The sequence below is a fragment of the Colletotrichum spaethianum genome, assembly GCF_022836535.1.
Source record: "Colletotrichum spaethianum MAFF 239500 DNA, contig20, whole genome shotgun sequence".
NCBI lineage: Eukaryota > Fungi > Ascomycota > Sordariomycetes > Glomerellales > Glomerellaceae > Colletotrichum > Colletotrichum spaethianum.
Window position 1 is genome coordinate 398455 of NW_026054790.1, and position 20053 is coordinate 418507.

The 20053-nt window shown below is 54.5% G+C and overlaps 6 protein-coding genes and 1 non-coding gene across 7 annotated transcripts; 5 read left to right on the forward strand and 2 right to left on the reverse strand.

Annotated features, from left to right (window-relative positions):
- Positions 1-95: 95 nt before the first annotated feature.
- On the forward strand, positions 96-1720 carry ColSpa_07818 (extended synaptotagmin-2; the record flags this gene model as incomplete). The annotated part of the gene is made up of 3 exons (XM_049274030.1): positions 96-147; positions 215-489; positions 686-1720. The coding sequence occupies 3 exons, from the start codon at positions 96-98 to the stop codon at positions 1718-1720; spliced, it is 1362 nt and encodes a 453-aa protein (XP_049129987.1).
- Positions 1721-2183: 463 nt separating this feature from the next.
- Positions 2184-4103, forward strand: ColSpa_07819 (heterokaryon incompatibility protein 6, OR allele; the record flags this gene model as incomplete). The annotated part of the gene is made up of 1 exon (XM_049274031.1): positions 2184-4103. The coding sequence occupies one exon, from the start codon at positions 2184-2186 to the stop codon at positions 4101-4103; it is 1920 nt and encodes a 639-aa protein (XP_049129988.1).
- Positions 4104-4922: 819 nt separating this feature from the next.
- Positions 4923-6401, forward strand: ColSpa_07820 (beta-glucosidase 1B; the record flags this gene model as incomplete). Its single annotated transcript, XM_049274032.1, has 1 exon — positions 4923-6401. The coding sequence occupies one exon, from the start codon at positions 4923-4925 to the stop codon at positions 6399-6401; it is 1479 nt and encodes a 492-aa protein (XP_049129989.1).
- A 198-nt stretch (positions 6402-6599) lies between these two features.
- ColSpa_tRNA_212 lies at positions 6600-6671 on the reverse strand. Its single transcript has one exon. It is a non-coding gene; the product is annotated as a tRNA-Thr (tRNA).
- Positions 6672-10245: 3574 nt separating this feature from the next.
- ColSpa_07821 (BolA-like protein 3) lies at positions 10246-10728 on the reverse strand (the record flags this gene model as incomplete). Its single annotated transcript, XM_049274033.1, has 1 exon — positions 10246-10728. The coding sequence occupies one exon, from the start codon at positions 10726-10728 to the stop codon at positions 10246-10248; it is 483 nt and encodes a 160-aa protein (XP_049129990.1).
- A 980-nt stretch (positions 10729-11708) lies between these two features.
- On the forward strand, positions 11709-13417 carry ColSpa_07822 (lipase 4; the record flags this gene model as incomplete). The annotated part of the gene is made up of 2 exons (XM_049274034.1): positions 11709-12092; positions 12146-13417. 2 exons carry the CDS (start codon positions 11709-11711, stop codon positions 13415-13417), a joined length of 1656 nt encoding a protein of 551 aa, XP_049129991.1.
- A 3442-nt stretch (positions 13418-16859) lies between these two features.
- ColSpa_07823 (minor extracellular protease vpr) lies at positions 16860-19840 on the forward strand (the record flags this gene model as incomplete). Its single annotated transcript, XM_049274035.1, has 4 exons — positions 16860-16976; positions 17041-17631; positions 17883-18494; positions 18518-19840. 4 exons carry the CDS (start codon positions 16860-16862, stop codon positions 19838-19840), a joined length of 2643 nt encoding a protein of 880 aa, XP_049129992.1.
- Positions 19841-20053: the final 213 nt, after the last annotated feature.

Here is a 20053-nt window from a genome sequence, read left to right on the forward strand (position 1 = left end):
TATCAACATTATCCTTTGAAGTTCTTCGTCTTTTCAAGGCCTTACTGCACCTTACTTCATCCCCCATTTTTACTACCAAAGCACTTTCAATCAACATGGCATCACTCGTCGACAAACTGACCGCCTCTGGAGGCACCGAATCCGCAGGTAAGAGGGCATCAGACCCATAGTCAAGGGCACTCGAGATGCGAGACGTGATCTGACGAACGTACAGGATTCCTCAACGACATCATCGAACAATTATGGCCCAACATCAACGTTGCTGGGTGCAAGATGGTGAAGGACATCGTCGAACCTATGTTTGCCACCATGCTCCCAGGTCCTCTCTCTTCCCTCAAGTTTGTCAAACTTGACCTTGGTCCTGTTCCCATGCGTGTCTCCGAGGTGGATGTTCACAAGGCCGACAACGGCGGCATCAAGCTCGACATGGACGTAATCTGGGAGGGAAAGAGTGACATTGAGCTCGATGGGAAAATGGTTCCAAAAATGGTGAGCTCATCACCACAAGCACATGGACTCACTTATACATGACTCAGGCGTCGCTAATCTGTATTATAGGGCATCGAACACGTTCATCTGAAGGGCAGACTCTCAATCTTGCTCGCACCCTTGACCAATGTCATTCCTCTGGTATGAATCACTTCCTGAATGCATTGTCGGGCATCACAGACTTACAACTTGCCAGATTGGAGCTGCACAAGTTGCCTTTATCAATCCTCCTGAGCTCAAGCTCGATTTCACCAACGCAGCCAATATCGCTGATTGGGCCTTGGTTGACAAGGCCGTCCGAAAAGTCATTCTTAACATTATCTCCTCTATGGCGGTTCTTCCCAACCGCTATCTTGTTAAGCTCGACAACAACAACGACTACTTCAAGACCTACCTTCCCCACCTTGGTGCTCTGCGACTGACTGTCGAAAGGGCAGTTGGTATCAGCGGTCCCAAGAAGAGTGGCGCTAAGAGGTTGTTGGCCAAGATTGTGAAGGATATACCCGACTGCTACTGCAAGGTCAATGTTGGCGCTGAGGATGAATGGCGTACGACAGTTAAGAAGAACGCTCATGATCCAGAATGGAACGAGACGCACGACTTCCTTGTCGCAGACCACGACCAGCAGATCTTCATTGACATTCAGGACGATGATCTAGGAGGCGATGACGATATCGGCATCGCCTCTACCACTGTGAGAGATGTTCTGCTCAATGGCGGTTCTCAGCAGTTGGATCTTACTCATAAGGGAGAGCCCACCGACGCCAAGGTTCTCGTCCACGCCAAGTTCTTCAACTTTGTAGATGACGCCGGTGCCATTACATCCACGCAGAGCCAGAGCGAGGGACAGATCGTCGGTCTCGCCACAGTTCTCATCGCTAGCGCTCTTGGACTCCAGGGCCAGCGTGACGAGCTGAACCCCAGCATCAAGGTGACGTGGGGCGCAAAAGAGTTCCGCACCGCGGCCAAATCCTATACCCCTGGAACTGACATCTTCAACCCGTCCTTTGACCAGGCTTTCCGCATTCCCGTGACGGCAGACTTGATCGCCAACCCAGCAAACTTTAAGATTTCTCTTCTGAACAAAACCAACGAGACCGGTTCTGTCGAGATCCCCTTCGAAGACGTGCTGCGGGCTCCTGGCCTGGTTAGAGAGGAGAGTTTCGACGTTGGCTCTGGTGCTACGGTTAGAGCCAGCATCTCTCTTCGCGGTTTGCAATCAGCTCATTGAGCAACCTGGTCGCGCCGACCATCGTTAGATTTGGTGTCTTTATGTAACATTATACGAGTATATACGATTAAATGAGACTTGTCAATTATTCGAGCAATCTGCGGGTCTTGTATGCCAAACAGCAAAGACAGTGCTACGTTCTGAATATGAAGTGGTACTTATTGATGTTCGAATACAGTAAATCCCTCATCCTGCCACGGAAAATGCCTCCCATCTTTCTACGATGTCGACTTCCGTTTTCACAACGTAACACCTTAAACGTCTGTGATATTTCATTGGCTAGGATCAATGTGTGGCACCACGTCAGCGTTTGTGATTGCGGCTGAGGTATTAATTAAACATTGCCCGCATGTAGACTCCCCTGTTGTGGAGCTGTCACTGTTCCACCCTTACACGACAGCTATCTTGACATTGACTATATCAACAATCCAGGGTCAAAGGCCCCTCGGCCGATCTCATCGAAATGGCCGACCAAGAGCATTTTCAAAACGCAAACGCCTTGCACGTGCAGTATCGAGACCTGGATCCGAGTAAGGCAGAGATTCGTCTGGTTGAGTTAGACCCTTTCAGAGCAGCGGAATTTACTTCGGACTCTGGACATCAACCAGTAGTGCGATGCCGCTTGAAACATCACAGCCTCAGAGAATGGCCTTGCCACTACACAGCGCTGTCGTATGTTTGGGGAGACCCTAATGTAACGAGCCCTATCTACTTGGATGGTCTAGAAATCCAGGTCACCAAGAACCTGGAGTCGGCCTTAAGACACCTAGCAATCGAGCAATGGAACGATACTGATTCGAGACCAACGCTCTGGGTTGACGCCATCTGCATCGACCAACGGAATCAGGTAGAGAGAACACAACAAGTCTCTCTAATGAAGGATATCTTCCGGAATGCATACCAGACACTCTTGTGGCTGGGCCCTGCAACCGGAGACAGTGACCTAGCCATTGATACCCTGCGCCAGATGAGCCTAGCAGCGAACTTCCCCGGTCAGCACTTCAATTCGTGGTCCAAATTCCCCTTCACCGATATCACATCTGACCCTCCGATGGCTACCATTCGAAGCATTCTCGACAAGGCCCTCGCCGAACTATGTCTGGATGATTTTGCCAGGTTGAAAGCAATAAGCTCTTTATTCGACCGGCCATGGTTTCGTCGGGTCTGGGTGATTCAGGAGCGAGTCTTGTCACTGAACTGCGTTGTCTGCTGCGGCCGGGAGTGGGTTACGTGGGAAAAGTTCCGTGAAGGATTCTGGCTGCTTTGTGGCATACGCGATAATCTCAATATTGTCGGCAGTGACACGGGGAGGCAGGACAGCTCGGCGCTGGCGACTTTCCTCACGACAGGTCTCAACAAAGTAATACCTGTGTCTTTCACCCGGTCCAACTCTTCCCTATTGGTTCTCTTTTCTCTACTTTCCGGTATGGCAGCCAAAGCCCAACTTCAAGCCTCAGATCGCCGCGACTATGTGTTTGCATTATTGAGCTTGATCGACCTGAATCGAAGCCCGTTGATCCTCGCCGATTATACCAAAGACTGGAACGCTGTCCGGATGGAAGTCGCCAAAGCATGCTTGATTTACTACGGACCAGGGTTCCTGTCTTTTGCAGGTCTCAGTCAATCTACGGAAGACTCCGCTTCGCTTGGACAGAACGTCCCATCTTGGGCACCGGACTGGTCATCGGCATATTTACCTCAGCCTTTAAACATCCCTTCCATGTTTGTAGTCAGAGGCAAAAACAGAGAGCGCGCCTACTCAACGTTGCTGGGTTTCACTCAGAACCTCTCACAGGCCTTTTCCGACGATAATCGACTGTTGTTGGACGCTTTCCAAGTCGGCGATGTCTCAGAGCTTGGCGACCCATTCCCCGAGGCAGATGACCTTGCCGACGATACAGCTCGTGTTGCTTCTCTCAGACTCTGGCTTCAAGGTCTCGAGGCCATGATGCCATGCACTAATCGAGTTTACTGTACTACAGAGGAGGTGAACGAGGCCCTGTGGAGGACCCCCATAGCAGATCGGGCGTTTGCCTACAACTGGGAGACCGAGAGAGCTTCATATGAGACACTCTCGGCATATCGTGCGCTGAAGGCTGGCGAGGTTTCCGAGGGTGTGAAATATGCAAACATTGCCAGCATCAAACTCCTTCGGAGACGCCCGTTTGTGAGCGCGAACGGTTTGATCGGGCTCGGGCCTACAGGGATGTCCATTGGGGACTCTGTATGGGCTGTACCTGGTGCTGACGTGCCATTTGTTTTCCGCTCAGCTGGTGCCAGTAGCTTCTCAGTTGTCGGTGAAGCCTATGTTCATGGTATTATGGATGGTGAACTCCGGCAGCTGCTGCCGGCGATCGAGTTTCAAAGAGTTGTGGTGGCTTGAGAATAAACATATCACATCAAATCGTCCAACTCCCCAAACCATTACAATTCATTTGTAAAACTCAGCCAGGGGAAAATGCCAAATCAGTCTGAGTTTACTCACTTTTGTGTTTCAAAGTTAGGAAGTTCATATCCAACATGTCAGTAGGGTACAAATTCATGAAACCTAGGCTAATCATTCCAGAGTACTACCTGTGTTGCATCAATGGTAACCAGTGGCTTATGAAATTAGCGCCTGGAACGGCGGCCCGTTGAATGGCGGATAACCAAAACAGCAATAGGGTTCCCTGTAGCTACTTGCAGCAATACTTATAAAGCCTGTGCTCTACCAAGAGATGCAATGCATCAAGGCCAAGTCAAACAAGGACTACTTAATTGTGTGTCGAACATAGAAGATCGATACTATGAGGAACACCCTGGGTACAAGTACCCGGTTTCAAGGAAGAGATAACCCCATATGCTCTACGGTCGTTGCGTTGACGAGCATTTAATACTTGTGGCCATGACAAAGCCCCAGATGTTCCTGCAAACGGGGTGGTCCTAACGCTACGTCTCAGTGGAGACCACTGAAGTACCACCGGTTCAACACGCGTCGGGCCAGTTGGGACCGACAGCACTTCTCTCCACGAATCATCCTCATTTCATCCCGCCGCTGTAATGCACCTCCCAACAATGCATCTTCCGCATCTTCAGTGCTATCAGCACATGATCATGAGGCGGGGTTCAATAAGGCCCGTATACATACTGCTTCAGAGAACAGCTGCATGATGAGGACGTAAGGAGACACGCTATCATAGTCTTGCGACGGCAAAGGCTCATCATGGCATCTCAATCCGGGTTCGACGAGTCCATCAAGGGCGCTTTGCCCGCCGACTTCACTTGGGGCTTCGCAACAGCCGCTGCCCAAGTCGAGGGAGCTTGGGACAAGGACGGCAAAGGCGAGTCCATCTGGGACAAGTTCGCACACACGCCCGGCAAGGTCAAAGATGGAAGCTCCGGAGACGACGCCGTGCGGTCCTACGATCTCTACAAGACCGATGTGGCCCTTATGAAGAGGTACGGCGTCAGCGGTTACCGCTTCTCACTGTCGTGGTCGCGCATCATTCCCCTCGGTGGGAAAGACGACCCGGTCAACGAGGCCGGCATTGCATACTACAACCGCCTCATCGACGAGCTGCTCGCCAACGGCATCACGCCTTACGTCACCCTCTTCCACTGGGACACGCCGCAGGCTCTCGAGGACAGATACGGCGGCATGTTGGACAAGGAAAGATACACGCCCGATTTCATCCGGTACGCCCGCGTCTGCTTCGAGCGCTTCGGGGACCGCGTGAAGAACTGGATCACGTACAACGAGCCGGGGGTCTACACCCTCGCCGGTTACGCCGCCGGCGTCCACGCCCCAGCCCGTTCGAGTTTCCGCGAGCTGAACGAGGAGGGCGACTCGTCCACCGAGCCGTTCATTGTCGCGCATACGGAGCTCGTCTCCCACGCCTACGTCGCCGACATGTACAAGAAGGAGTTCCAGCCGGTGCAGAAGGGCAAGATTATGATCACGCTGCACGGCAACTGGTCCGAGCCCTGGGACGACTCGGACCCGCTCGACGTCGAGGCGGCCGAGCGCGCGCGCGAGTTCGAGATTGCGTGGTTCGCCGACCCGCTGTATAAGACGGGCGACTACCCGGCGTCGATGCGGGCTCAGCTGGGCGATCGGCTGCCGCGGTTCACGCCCGAGGAGAGCAAGCTCGTGCTCGGCAGCTCCGAGGTGTACGGGATGAACTCGTACTCTGCATTCTACGTGCGTCACCGCGACGGGCCGGCCGACATCAACGATCACAAGGGCAACATTGAGCAGTTTGACGAGAACAAGCAGGGCGTGCCGCGCGGGCCGAAGAGCGACACCTACTGGCTGCGCACGACGCCGTGGGGGTGGGCGAAATTGCTCCGCTGGATCTGGAACCGGTACCATGTGCCGATTTATATTACGGAGAACGGCACGACGGCGCAGGGCGAGCACGACTGGAAGCCCCGGGGAGCGGATGATGTGCTCGAGGACCCGTTCCGCATCGACTTCTTCAAGAGCTACCTGACCGAGGTGGCCAAGGCTTCGCAGGAGGGTGTCGTGATCAAGTCGTACTTTGGCTGGACCTTCACCGACAACTGGGAGTGGGCGGCCGGTTTCTCGGACAGGTTCGGCGCGACGTGGATCGACTTTGAGAGCCCTGAGAAGACGAGGTACCCGAAGAGGTCGGCTCTCTTCCTGGGAGATTTCTTCAAGCACTTGATCCATAAAGATTAGGTGGGAATCAGGCTCTATCCACTTATGCACTCATCACTTAAAATCCATGTACGCCCGTGAAGCGCCGTGCAAGCCAGTGAGTGACATTTGAGGCAAATAGTCAACAGAGAGATCATTGGTCAAGCTCGACTTTACTCATCTCATAAACGCAGGTAAGCAAAAGATGAAGAATGTTCTAAAAACAAAAGGATTAGAACCTGCCTCGAGGGCGAATCGAACGCCCGATCTTCTCATTACGAGTGAGACGCTTTACCACTGAGCCACCAAGGCTTGTTAAATCCTGGCTATTTCTGGCGATAACTCGCTCCATGATGCTGGAAGAGAATTTCTTAATGGGTCTTGGATCCTGCGCTTCTGCAATACGCGATCGCTTGTCGGGGTTTGAACGGATGTTTCTGGGGTTCATAGCTAACAGGGATACCTCCAAAAATGGCACATGTTGTGTGACGGGCAGGGACAACGGACAGAGGCCCAAGCTCTTCTTTAGTGAAAACAAGGTTACTGAATGAATGAGATGGGGGCGAAATGTGAACATCTCACCCAACATTCCCACGGTTAAGTCTTCGACAGGCTCAATCGGCAGGGCCTTATAGTGAAAGCTTCAGGCCGAAACGGGATGATTGATTACACGTGCGACTGCATTTTATTGACTGCGAACCACTGCCTATACCCACAGACGGCCTGCATGCATCAAGGCCATCATCCAGTCCTTCTTCCAGCCGGGTACGCCGTCGTAAGCCAGGTTTCCATAACCCATCTTGGAGTGCAACACTACAACTCGAGTCCATCTCCGTCACTCGCCGTACTAACTGACTAGTTCTTCATCGTGGTAGCCTCCGTGACCTTGACCCAAAAGTTGTCCTGCATGAAGAGGTTGAAGTTTACGCTGTGCCACGGTTTCGCTGGGTTCATTATCTGGAAGTCAAAGTTACGAAGGAGCTGGTAAGTCGCATCAGCATGGTTCTTTCACAACAGAACGAATCGGAGTCGGAACGGATCTCACCTCGACGTATATCTTGCTCAGCTCCAGGAACGCCACGCTCTTTCCGGCGCAGCCCCATCTTCCGTACCCAAACGCCAGCTCGGCCGTCTTCTGCATCTTATCCTTGGTCGCCGCGTCCGCCTCGATCCACCGTTCGGGGCGAAACAGATCCGCGTCCTTGCCAAAGACGTCAGCGCGGCGGAGGGTTCCCCACACATTCTGCGCGATGCGGGTTCCGCCTGGGATGAATCGTCCGTCGATGGTATCTCCTTCTGCGGGCGTCTCCTTGGCGCAGAGGCCGGTGAAGGGGGCGTTCATGCGGAGACCCTCGTAGATGACGGCCTACTCATGTTACGATGTGTCGAGCATATGGTAAGGGTCCTGGGGATGGGAAATACCTGGAGGTAGGGAAGCTTCTTGCTCTCCTCATAGGTGATGGGTGACGAGACGTGGCCCTCGTTGATGGCGGTGGCAATCTCCTGCTTCAGCGTGTGGTATGTGCGCGGGGAAGTCATCGTATACAGGAACGTTGTGCGGATCGCAGTGGCAGTCGTGTCGGAACCGGCGATGATCTGGAAGAGAACCTCTGTCTCGCACTCATCCTGGGTGACTCCATGGCGAACAAATGCACCCTGCGGTCCCTTAGCGTTGGGTCCGTCTAAGATGGGGATGGCCTCTTACCAGCATATCGCGTTCTTCCTTGGCATCCGGGCCGAAACGCTTTGCAACAACCTCTTTGGCAACTCTTTCGCCTTGTCAGCATGGCCCTGTCTCTGGAAACACTACAAAACGTACCCCATCAGCTTGCCCAGCCCGCTCTTGTCCGTGTGTTTTGGCCCTAATGTGCCCAGGACGAGCTTCGAGAACATAATCTTCTGGAGGTAAGGCACCTCGCTGCAGAGCTGCAAGTAGGGAATAGCCGCCTCCGTCGTACTGATGTAGTCGTGCACGTCCGAGTCTGTGGCCAAATACCCAAACTCTTCGCCGTATGCAAGCTTGGTAATCGTATCCAGCGTGAAAAACTGCGCAACCTTGCCCAAATCCATGGACTTCACCTCGTCACCAGTGGTAATGTACTTTCTCCGGATGAGGTTCACGGCGTTGGCGATTTGCGAGTCGACACCATCTTCCAGCGAAGGGTTTTCCTTCCCGGCGTACCCGCCTGCGCACTTGGCTTTGAGCTTGTCGTGGGCGCCTACGTCCAGCAGGCTGAACATGCTGTCCTGGTGGGGGTTCAACTTAGTCCCGTTGTACCACGACGAACGGCCGTACGTGGATCGCACGGCATTCATGCGGCGGAGGATGTCCGGGTCGTCGGTGACAAGGTCGTTGGGACCGATGCGCACGAGGGAGCCATATTCGCGGTTCAGCTTGGTGAAGTTCTCTCCCGGTTTCCCGGACCGGGCGTTGGACATGATCCAGAAGTAGGAGAACTTCCCGACGAGCGGGCCCGGGAACTCGCGGAGGTGGTTCCATGCGATGATTGACGAGACAACATAGTAAATGATGAACGCAACGGCCGGATACAATAGCGCTGAACCAGCGTCAAAGCTCGAAGGAAAGTCGAAAAGAGCCATGTTGCTCTTTGATCTGCCGACACGCAAAAAAGGGCTTGAAGCCGGAAAACATGGGATACTCAACAATCAACGCACAAAAGGAGACGCCCTCCTTTTAATTGGGACGAACATCACTGCCTTCCACATCCCCCCGCTCTATTGCCGAGCTTGCCACGCATATCATGTCGAAAGGCCTGAAGACCGGTGCCCCGCCTCTTGTTACATCGCCTCGAATAGTTACCAGTGTCTGGAAAATTGCTCCTCATGCTTCCATGCCCAGATGCCGGGGGTCGTCGGTTAGTGGCTTAATAATGGCCCGGGCCGCAGCCTTCGGTCATTGCAACGTTGATAACGAGACTTTCCAATACTCGCGTAGACTAAATCTGACGGTTGCATCTGATAGCCTTTAGCAGTCTCGCTGCATCAATCATGCCCTGTTGATGGACCTAGCAGCGCCAATCACGGTTTCAGGTTCGTACCTAGGCTATGGCACGAAGCGAGAGATCTGCGATTGGGGCACATAACGAGATGTGCTAATGGTTGGACGATCCAGTGAAGATATTGGAGAAAAGAGGAGACTTTGGGACATTTTCCTGACAATTTGCTCCGGCGTTGTGCGACGCCAATCTGTTGCGTCACAGCAACCCTTGGCGTAAGCACTGAGCTTTCGCGAATGCCGCAGCGGGCCATTGCCGCGTTTTGGAACGGTATCGTTGACCTTTGAGATGCCCATCAGAGAGTGGACGTGATGCCATACTAGTAAGCACCCGTGGATGGGGTCAATATGGGTTGTGAATGTGACTGCTCATCACGAATGGGTACAAACTGCTCAGCGACCCATACAGGGCCCATAAAACGGGCAAACGAAGGAGTAATAGCCCCGATCCCATTGGACAAGATGGGGTCGCAGAGATTCAAGAGAAGATGCCTTCAAAACCAAGATGCGCGGGCAGACGGTTGCAAGCTTTGGTGATTGGTGAGAGAATTATTGGTAGTCTGGGCTTCAGGACAACCCGAGGCAAATGCAAAATGAACCGCACGGGGGAGAAGGCAGAAGTAACAAGACATAGTGAAGATATGGATTCCCTATGGAACCCTCAGGTACAGCATTCCTCGACCAAGAGAATTCACGGGTACAAGTTGCACCGCAACGGAGTTACCTCGATCCCTGAATCGTCTGGTCCTCGATCTGCCAATAGAGTAGATTGGCCATTCAAGGGCCCTGTGATTGTTGGTACACTGTTGTCTACACGTATTGTACATCCGTCAGACCGTCGCGATGAAATTCGGTTCCGCCGGAGAGCCCTCAAGGCGCTTTGGTGCGCAGCTGGACGCCGTGCCACTGCTTCATCATGTCGCCCAGCACGGCGTTAACCATGCGCTGCTGCTTCAGCATGTTTGCGCCCTTGAACTTGGCCGAGGTGATGTCGATGGCGTACATGGAGCCGCAGCCACCCGACACGTCCTGCACGATCAGCTCCGAGGGTGCGAATTCGGTAACCAGCTTATCCCATATCGTCGATTCCGCAGTGTCGAGGTGGTCGGGCTTCTCGAGAGCTGGCGATGTGGACGTCTCTGAGGAGTAAAATCGCTTCGAGCTCGTCTGGGTGTTTTGGAATGGTGATCGGGTGACGAAGGCGGAAAAAGGGCTCGATCGGGCCACTGAGGCAGATTGGGAGGAGTAATGCCTTGTCGCGATCGGGAGGCTTGTGGTGGAAGCTCTGGCGATGATGTGGTTCGGGGAGGTTTTGGAAACCGCAATTACGCGGCGGCACGACCTACAGAGCATCTCGGAGGTTGTGGAGGGCTGTACAATGGTATCGGTCTGGTTTATGGTAGTTGTCTTGTCTCGATCTATGGGTACTGCGTCTTTTGGTGGACGTCAAAGTCAAAGTCAAGGTTGTGTACACACCCAAGATAAAGGTAGCTTGGTGTTTGGAAGCTTCACCTCCAAATTTCTAAGCTCGGCCTGGTTGACGTCAACAGTACCCGGCCGATTTGCCGGCGTTTGGCCGAAGATCATGTAAGCAGTACCGTGCGCAGCTTGAACACTTAGTATCAAGTACTGTGCTATACTCAGATGCATGTTTGTGAGTCTCAGTGTGAGAATTTAGAATTACACGCCTAAACTAACCTCTCATATTTATCATCGGCCATCTTCCAAAGCTCATCAACTATCGTTCCAACTTCATAGTAAGCTAAGACTACACATTGAATTCAAGAATAGGCTAAAATATCTTTGCAGGCTCGCCCTCAGTCCAGGGGCTTCTTGCAAGGGCCACTTTCATCACCCTGGCTTCATCATCACTCTCAGCCTTCAGGCTTCACCTGCATAGGGACCCGCCGCTACAAGCCACTCGAGACGTCGGAAAAATGTCCTTTGCATCTCGATGTAGCCTGGCTGCCCGTCATAATAGCCGTCACCCGGCAGTCGCCCAAGTTGAGATTGCCGTCTGTCTGACCCCTTGGCCATCGACAGCGTCCCCCGCATCCCCGCATTCTTCTCCAATGATTTACCCCAGATCGTGTGCGCCAACCTGGTGCGACGCTAGCAGCTGAGAGAGATGAGGTCGTCTTGCGGCTCTCCTAATTTCCTCCAATCAAAGATCCGGCCGGCAACGCTTTGCCAGCAGTATGGCGATGGGCGCATCAAGTCATGGCGGCCGCGATGCTACGCTGGAGGCCGTATAAATGCTCTCTACATAAGAGTGAGGGCAGTTTGCTTGGTCTGGCAAGGCAGTTCGCTTTGGTCTCCTCGTTCTTGTCCTCATGGCTCGGTTGTGTTATCTGCTTTCGGCGGCTCTGGCCTGTCTCGGGACAGTCGCAGCTCAAGATCCTACGGTCCAGGTCCTCAATGGTACGTATCGAGGTCGTCATCTGTCGGAATGGGACCAGGACGCCTTCCTCGGTGTTCCTTTTGCGCAGCCTCCGGTTGGTCAGTTGAGATATCGGTGGCCACGGAGTCTCAACTCTTCCTTTAACGGGGTGCGAGATGCCACCGAGCAAGGCTACAGCTGTATGCAGTTCAGGGGGAACTTCAACATGTCGGAGGACTGCTTGACGCTCAATGTTGTCCGGCCAGCTGGAGAGCACGAGAAACCACTCCCAGTTCTTGTTTGGATATTTGGTGGCGGTCTATATACAGGCTCTATTGTAAGATCTAACCCTCTTTCTCCTTGCTGCTGTGACTAAGAATTGGTGTGAAGGCCGACCCGCAGTACAATCTCTCAGGCATCGTCAAAGTCAGTCAAGACATGGGCCAGCCCATCATTAGCGTGGCCATGAACTACCGCCTCAATATGTACGGCTTCTTGCAAACCCAACAGATCCTTGCAGAAGGGTCGAGCAATGCAGGCCTGCTCGACCAGAGGTTGGCTCTGCGATGGATCCAGGAGAACATCGCGGCCTTTGGTGGAGACCCGGAGCGGGTGACCATCTGGGGCGAGAGCGCTGGGGCGCAGAGCATCGCCTACCAACTCTTCAGCTACGACGGCCGGGACGACGGACTCTACCGCGCCGCCATCCTCGAAAGCGGCGGGCCGACCGGAGCACAGGTCCAGAACTTGGCTTACTACAACGCTCCCGTCGAGAACCTAACGCGGTCCGTCGGCTGCTGGACCGCCAAAGACCAACTGGCTTGCCTCCGTGGCTTGAGCCAGACACAACTCTTTGCAGGAAACCCCAGTCAGGTGTGGAACCCGCTGATTGACGGAGACTTCCTGACGGGATATCCAAGCCAGCTGATTCGCGAGGGCAAGTTCGTCAAGGTGCCTCTCTTAACCGGCGCCAACAGCGACGAGGGTATCAACTTCAACCCGAGCAGCCCCAAGCCAAACACGGAAGTAGACCTCTTCAACGGCTTCACCTACTGGCGCTCCTACTCGCTCTCGCCGCCGACAATCCGCAAGCTCTTCGAGCTGTACCCCAACGACCCCTGCACTCAGCCGCCGCTCTCCATCACAAACTGCTCCGTGTACCCCGAAAAGGGCCTGCAGTGGAGGCGGGGCGCCTCCATCGGCGGTGACCTGGTCATGATCTCGGGCCGGCGCAAGATGTGCGAGCTCTACTCCCAGCCCGAGGTCGCCCAGCCTGTCTACAGCTACCGGTTTGACCAGCTGCTGTGGAACCGGAAGCCGATAGATGGCGTGCAGCACTTTGACAACGTCGCCTTCAGCTTCCAGAACATCTCGGGCCTGCTCGGGCCGTCTCCGCAGTATGACAGCCACGTGCGCCTCGCCCGGGCTATCGGACAGGCTTATGTCAGGTTTGTCTATGAGCTGGACCCCAATCCGCAAGCTGGCAACGGGACGTACGCGAACAGCACTGGGCTGTTGCCGTACTGGCCCAGGTACGACTTGAGTGCCCCGAAGAACTTGGTTCTGAACGTCTCAAAGAGCTTTGTCGAGGATGACACCTGGAGGAAAGAAGGCATCGACTTTATCAACACCTACGAGGTGGCGAGGGAGCTCCTTGCATGAGATACTGAGCCGGTCGCCAAATTTGGGACTATTGTAGTCGGATGGATATACCGGGCGATACAATGGGCCCCAGTGGCATTTGGGACTCTTGTCGACCGATGAAACCTTGCTATAGAGAAGACGTGAACCACAAAAAGGATTTAATAAGCAGAGTTAAGCATGCATTTAACCTTATTCTATCATCTTGGGTCCAGTGGACCGCACGAGTTCGCCATTTGACCAAAAGGACGGGGCAAGTACACGTCACGCAACGCAGCAGCCCAGTCGACACCCTTCCAAGGCGGGCTGGCACGGTGACATCGGCAGATCTGTAAGGTGCGGTCCCATTCTTACCGGAGGGCTGGGTTGGTTGTCTACAGAGAGCATTGGCATGCATCCAACAACGTGCTTTGTTGTTACTGCTTAGGGTAGTCCCGAGGTTGGCACCTTGGCAAACCAGCACTTGTAAATTAGCGCCGGGTCTCTTGTTGACTGGCTCTCAGGTATGAGCACATGTTGTTGAAGATTCGTCCTCGTTGTTGCGTGTTAAGTGAAGCTGGGCATGTCTTTGGACACAAGTACGAGAAACAAGATATTGGTTCGCAATGTCAAGCATTTGGTCTTTTTTAAACAAATTCAGCCGTGGCCCCAACTCAAATTGTACGAGCCGGTAGATTGTGACGAAAATGAGCCGCATAATATCGACAAACGGCGTATAACATGCACTACATGAGAACCCCATTACAATGAATGAACTTATTTCTCGCTTCACCGAGGATTTGAGCATCGCAAACGATGCCCTTCAGAAAACCACCGACCTGTGGTTGAGCAGAGTTCACGCCATAGTAAGGTTAAACGGCATTGCCTTTGCCAATGTTTTATGATCCGCGACTTTCGCGTCCTTTAATAAGGAAGCCCCAGGGCGATCCCAGCTGGATGAGAGTCATTGGCCCTTGATCTTAAAGTTCACAGCTAGTGCTCGGCGGAGCCGCTGTTCAATGAACTGTTCATAAGCCTCCCCGCATCCTCAATGCAGTCCGTCAGGAGATATGTAAATGAATCGTGCAATCCTTCTCTACTATTAGTACTGTATTTTTGGAAGCTAGGTCCTGCATTTCAAAAGTTCTTCAATCATGAGCTCAACCCGGCCTCGACCAGGATAAGAAGCTTTCCATGGGAACACCGAGTGGATATCCCAGATCGCCTTAGCATCCAGCATGGCCGCGCGAACCCCTTTTTGGCTAAACGTAAAAGGGGCCGGTAGGCGTAGGTCCGGGCGTATCAATGATGGGGCCGCGCTCATAAATCAAGACTTGTTCAGCCTCACAGCTCATCATTCTCATACGCAATGATGCACCAAAAGCAACATCTCGCCCATTCATTTTCCCGCGTTGAGCCAGACCAAGACCAAGACCAAGACCAAGACTCGACCGACCTTGCACCGGAGAGATATCCAGCGTTGCCTTGCATGGGCGCCCGCATCCCGCGAACCTTTGTGTCCGGTCTAAAGCCGGGGGGGTGACCACTGGGTTACCTATCGTCTTTTCGGCAGGTGAATCGGAGGAAGGCCCAGAATAATAATGGGGGAGTTGTGGAACATGGGACGACAGGTCCACGTTTGTTTTCTAATCTGTGCGGAGGTCTCCCTGCTGGGCTCCGTCGCCTCTTCCCCTCACCTTTCTCCGCCACTTCTGGGTTTAGCTCTCGCTCTCCTTCGTGCGGGGGTAACACGAGAAAGATGATTGAGAGCATTTGACGATAGCGGCTAACAAAAGGCCCTTTGCCTCTATCTCCTGCCCAATGTGAACAACCTCGGCCGCTTGTCTGTCGGCTGAGACTCCAAGAATGCTATTGTGTATGCAAACTCGCCTCCGGTCAGGATTGCTACTGGCCAGTTCATTAACTTCCTAGTGGGTGTCAACAGCCACTACTCGACACTGACGTGCCGAGAACAATAAACAACGCCATCGAGCGGTCTCACTGCGCAACCGGGATGTCCGTCCCCGCATGGATGCTGCCGTGGTCCTGTGCCTGAGCATTCTAGAGCTGCTCCACAGCACACGAGCTGCAATTCAGGAACGCACCAAACAGAAAGCCGAAGTGCGCTGCTTCCACGGCAGTAGAGTTTCCTTGGCCTCTTGGCCATGGGGATGCCGTTGCATCGAGCAAAAACATCCTCGGGGGTTGCGAGACGTCAACAGGTTGTGTGAAGTCCGATCAACAAGAAACCCCAACGCGCAGGCATCTGAGGAGTGATCAAGATGTTCCTCTTGTGCCCTGATAAGAACAACCGCCCTCGTTAAGCAATCTTCCGTCCCAAGCCACCGAGACCGAAAAACAAACACCCCGCGCCCAGTTACTGGGCGAGCATTTTGCCGTTGCGCATCCACATGGAGCCGTTGCCGATGGAACTCGAGCCATGCAATGTCCTTTTGCCATCTGCAACTGCAGGCCCTTGCTGTGCAACCAGAGCTAAACCCCGTCGGCGCCTTTCTTCAGTCAGGACACAACGTTTGTTGGGGGCGCCGCCGTGCTCGTTGCCCAGAGATCTGAAAGGGCACGAATCCGATCTCCCGATTCTGCCAATCGCTCTTCAGCGATAGCGCGACGACAGCAGCGAGCCAGGGGCAACCTCGCCACCGACGGGAAGACGCGAAATAAGAGTGCGCCCCAAAGCAGAAGAGACGAGACCAAATCCCGGTCCAACACGGGTGAGGCAGCGACCGGGACCGGCCCTTCATCAAGCTTTCGTGACTTTAACAACCTGACCAACAACAGACGGAGACACATGCCTAGATAGGAAGGCCATCTGGGCGGGTGGGCCACCCAACTTCTCCAATGACAGCACCAGTTCGGTTGAATCGATTTTGGCTTTCCTCCCTACCACCAAGGACCCTCAAGAAGGCAGCTCACAAGGCGGGCCCAATATGTTGATCCTCCTGGAGCTGCTTTCTATCGCTGGGGCATATCTTCGTACCGCACACTGCATATTGCCTGCAAGGCAACCTATCGCTCCCTGCAATCTCCTACTTCCTGGTCCCGGTGTCCCGTTCGCTTGTCCTTTGCATCCCTCACGCCTATCCGTGGCTCATGATCCCCACCCATACCTTGAACGGTTATTGCATGCCGCCGCGCTTGTGCATCCTCGCACTTTCATCTGCGCCGGTCTCTTCCTCCACCTGCCTGGCCGAGCAAGCGTCTGGTTCCAAATATGCTCCCTTTCATATCATGACGACAACGACAGGGTCCCCGCAAGCTGTTATAACGCCCGCCAGATTATAACCGACCTGGCTCAGGGGGAAGGTTCACAGGCCCCAGTCGAGCAGGCCCTGCCATAGGTAGCTTGAGCTACATTGCCACATTGTTTTCGATGGACTTATATAAGTGAATGCCGCCGTTGTCGTGAGATACCTTTCGTCTCCCCAGCTCCGGTCTCTCTCAGGTCATCCGTCAGCCAAGCACAATGGTCAGAAGCAGTCTCTTGCTGCCGCTTCTTGCGGCGGCTTCCGCCGTCCAGGGCAAGCTCGCCGCCCCAAAGACCGTTGCCGGTGCCTTCATTATTGAATTGGACGACAGTCAGGTTAGTCGCTGCCGAGAAATCCACAGACCATGCAGAGCTCTTGGCTCATCGCCTCTTTTGACAGGACACTTCCGACTTCTACGCCGACATCGACGCCGACGTCGAAACCGTCACCCGCATGAACCTGAACTACACTCTGTTCAAGGGCGCGTCGATCCAGTTCACAAACCTGGACAATGCCGAAGCGAAGGCCGCCAGGCTGGCTCGGCTCCCCTCGGTCAAGAACATGTGGCCTGTCCGCACCTACAGCATCCCTGAACCTGAGGTTATCTGGACCGGCCAGCAAGGCCGTGACTACATCGACCTGAAGAAGCGTCAATTGGGCAACGACACCTTCTCGACACACGTCCAGACCCAGGTTGACAAGCTTCACCGCAACGGCGTCACCGGCAAGGGTATCAAGGTCGGTATCATCGACACCGGTATTGACTACCTTCACCCGGCTCTCGGCGGCTGCTTCGGCCCCGGCTGTCTCGTTAGCTACGGATACGATTTGGTTGGTGACGCCTACGACGGCTTCAACGAGCAGGTCCCCGACCCTGATCCCATGGACTGCGGTGGTCACGGAACCCATGTTGCCGGCATCGTCGCCGCTCAGTCTAACCCCTTTGGATTCCTTGGTACCGCTCCTGGCGTTACCCTCGGTGCCTTCAGAGTACGTGCTTTTTCCCATTCTGTTTTCCCCCTGTTTTCATAGAGTTTCTACATGGGGAATTGGCTCAATTGCTGCTGGCCGCTTTTTGGCTTATTGTTGCCCTTGCGAGCGCCACAGCTGCACTTGGGATCTGATGTGAGAACTTCGGTTCCCGTGAAGGATCCACTATTCCCGAGGCCGTCTCCGGCGACACCGGTCGAATTTGGCAACGCGTAATGTTCTGGATTGTTCGCTCACACGATTTTGAACAGGTCTTTGGCTGTGATGGCCAAGCCGGCAACGATGTCCTGATCGCTGCCTACAACCGCGCTTACGAGGCGGGCAGCGACATCATCACCGCCTCCATCGGTGGCCCCTCCGGCTGGACTGACGAGCCCTGGGCCGCCGCCGTCTCCCGAATCGTCGACGCCGGTGTTCCTTGCACTGTCTCCGCCGGTAACTCTGGTGACCAGGGTGTCTTCTTTGCCTCTACCGCCGCCAGCGGCAAGCACGTTACCGCCATCGCTTCTTTCGACAACGCCATCACCCCCGCCATTCTGATCGAGAACTTTTACACCATTGCCGGTGGCGCGCCCAGCAAGTTCTCTTACACCCCGGGTGAGCCTTCTGAGTGGGCTGGTGTCGAGCTTCCTCTCTGGACGCCCACCACCGACTCTACCTCGACCGCCGCTCTTGGCTGCGACCCCTACCCCGCCGACACCCCTGACCTGAGCGGCAAGATCGTCCTCGTCAAGAGAGGCACTTGCACTTTCGTCGTCAAGGCCCAGAACGCCGCTGCTGCCGGTGCCAAGTACCTCATGCTCTATAACAACATTGCCGGTGCCACCTCTGTTACCGTCACTACCGTCCCTGAGATCTTGGCCGTTGGCATGACCACCCCGAGCAGGGTGCTGTTTGGCTCAAGGCTATCGCTGCTGGCTCGGAAGTCGTTCTCCAGATGACGGACCCTACTGAGGCCGAGCAGATCCTTACCGAGGCCGTCAACACCGCCACTGGAGGTTCCGTCTCTAGCTTCAGCTCCTGGGGCCCTAACTGGGATGCCCACCAGAAGCCTCAGTTTGGTGCCATCGGAGGCAACGTCCTCTCTCTGTACCCCAGAGCCCTTGGTTCCTACGCCGTTCTCTCCGGAACTTCCATGTCCTGCCCCCAGACGGCCGGTATCATAGCTTTGATCGCCGAGGTTCGCAAGACCTTAGACCCCGCCACCATTGAGAACCTCCTGTCCGCCCACGCCAACCCGGTCAAGTTCAACTACGGCACTGGCCCTGAAGAGCTCCTTGCCCCTGTCCCCCAGCAAGGTGCTGGTCTTGTTCAGGCCTACGATGCTGCTTACTCCTCCGTCATCCTCAGCACCTCCAGCCTTTCTTTCAACGACACTGACCACTTCATCCCTGAGCTCAACTTCACCATCAAGAACACTGGCACTGCAGATGTCTCCTATGACCTGAGCAACGTCGGCGCTGCTACTGCCTACACCTTCGCTGCTGCTGGCGACCTGTTCCCTGCTGTCTTCCCCAACGATCTTTCAGACGAGTACGCCACCTTGGCCTTTAGCGAGGACAAGGTCTCTGTCCCCGCCGGCGGAGAGGCCACAATCTTGGTCACCCCTACTCCCCCTAAGCTCGATGCCGGCCGCTTGCCCGTCTGGTCCGGCTATATCGCCCTCAACGGCTCGGACGGCTCCAGCTTGTCACTGCCTTACATGGGCATTGCCGGCAGCCTCCACAGCCACGTCACGCTGGACCAGGCTCTGATGACCACCTCGACCAGCGCCGCGGCCACGGTCTACGATCCCGTTCCCAGCAACTACACCTACGTCCTGCCTCCCCCGGGCACCGCCAACGCGACCGATGCCATCGTTCCGGCCCTCGCTGTCAACATGGCCTTCGGCTCTGCCATTGTCCGTGCTGACCTGGTGCCTCTCACCACCTGCCCTCCCAACGCTACCAAGGAGGTCTTGGGCACCACGACTCTCGGCCAGCCCCGCTCTTTCCCCCAACTGTACGTCTCCCGCGGCATCTTCTCCGTCGACTGGGACGGCCAGCTGGACGATGGCAGCTACGCCCCTGCCGGCAAGTACAAGTTCGCCATCAAGGCTCTGCGCGTCTTCGGTGATGCGTCCAAGATTGAGGAGTACGATACCACCGAGACCGAGCCTTTCCGTATCATCTACGGAGCTGTCAACGCGACTGCCCCTGCGAGACATTAAAACGGTGTGTGTGTGTGTCACGATAGTATTACATGTCTATACGACATTTCTTGTAATTAGCTTGATAGGGCAGAAATAATGTCTGATATCCATAAAAAGTCATTATGTTCTGGACTCGTGATGTCGCTTGGCCGACTTGCCAAGTATCTCTTCAAAATGATTCAACAGATTTTGACTCGATGCCATCACGGTATGATCCATGGCTTCTACTGA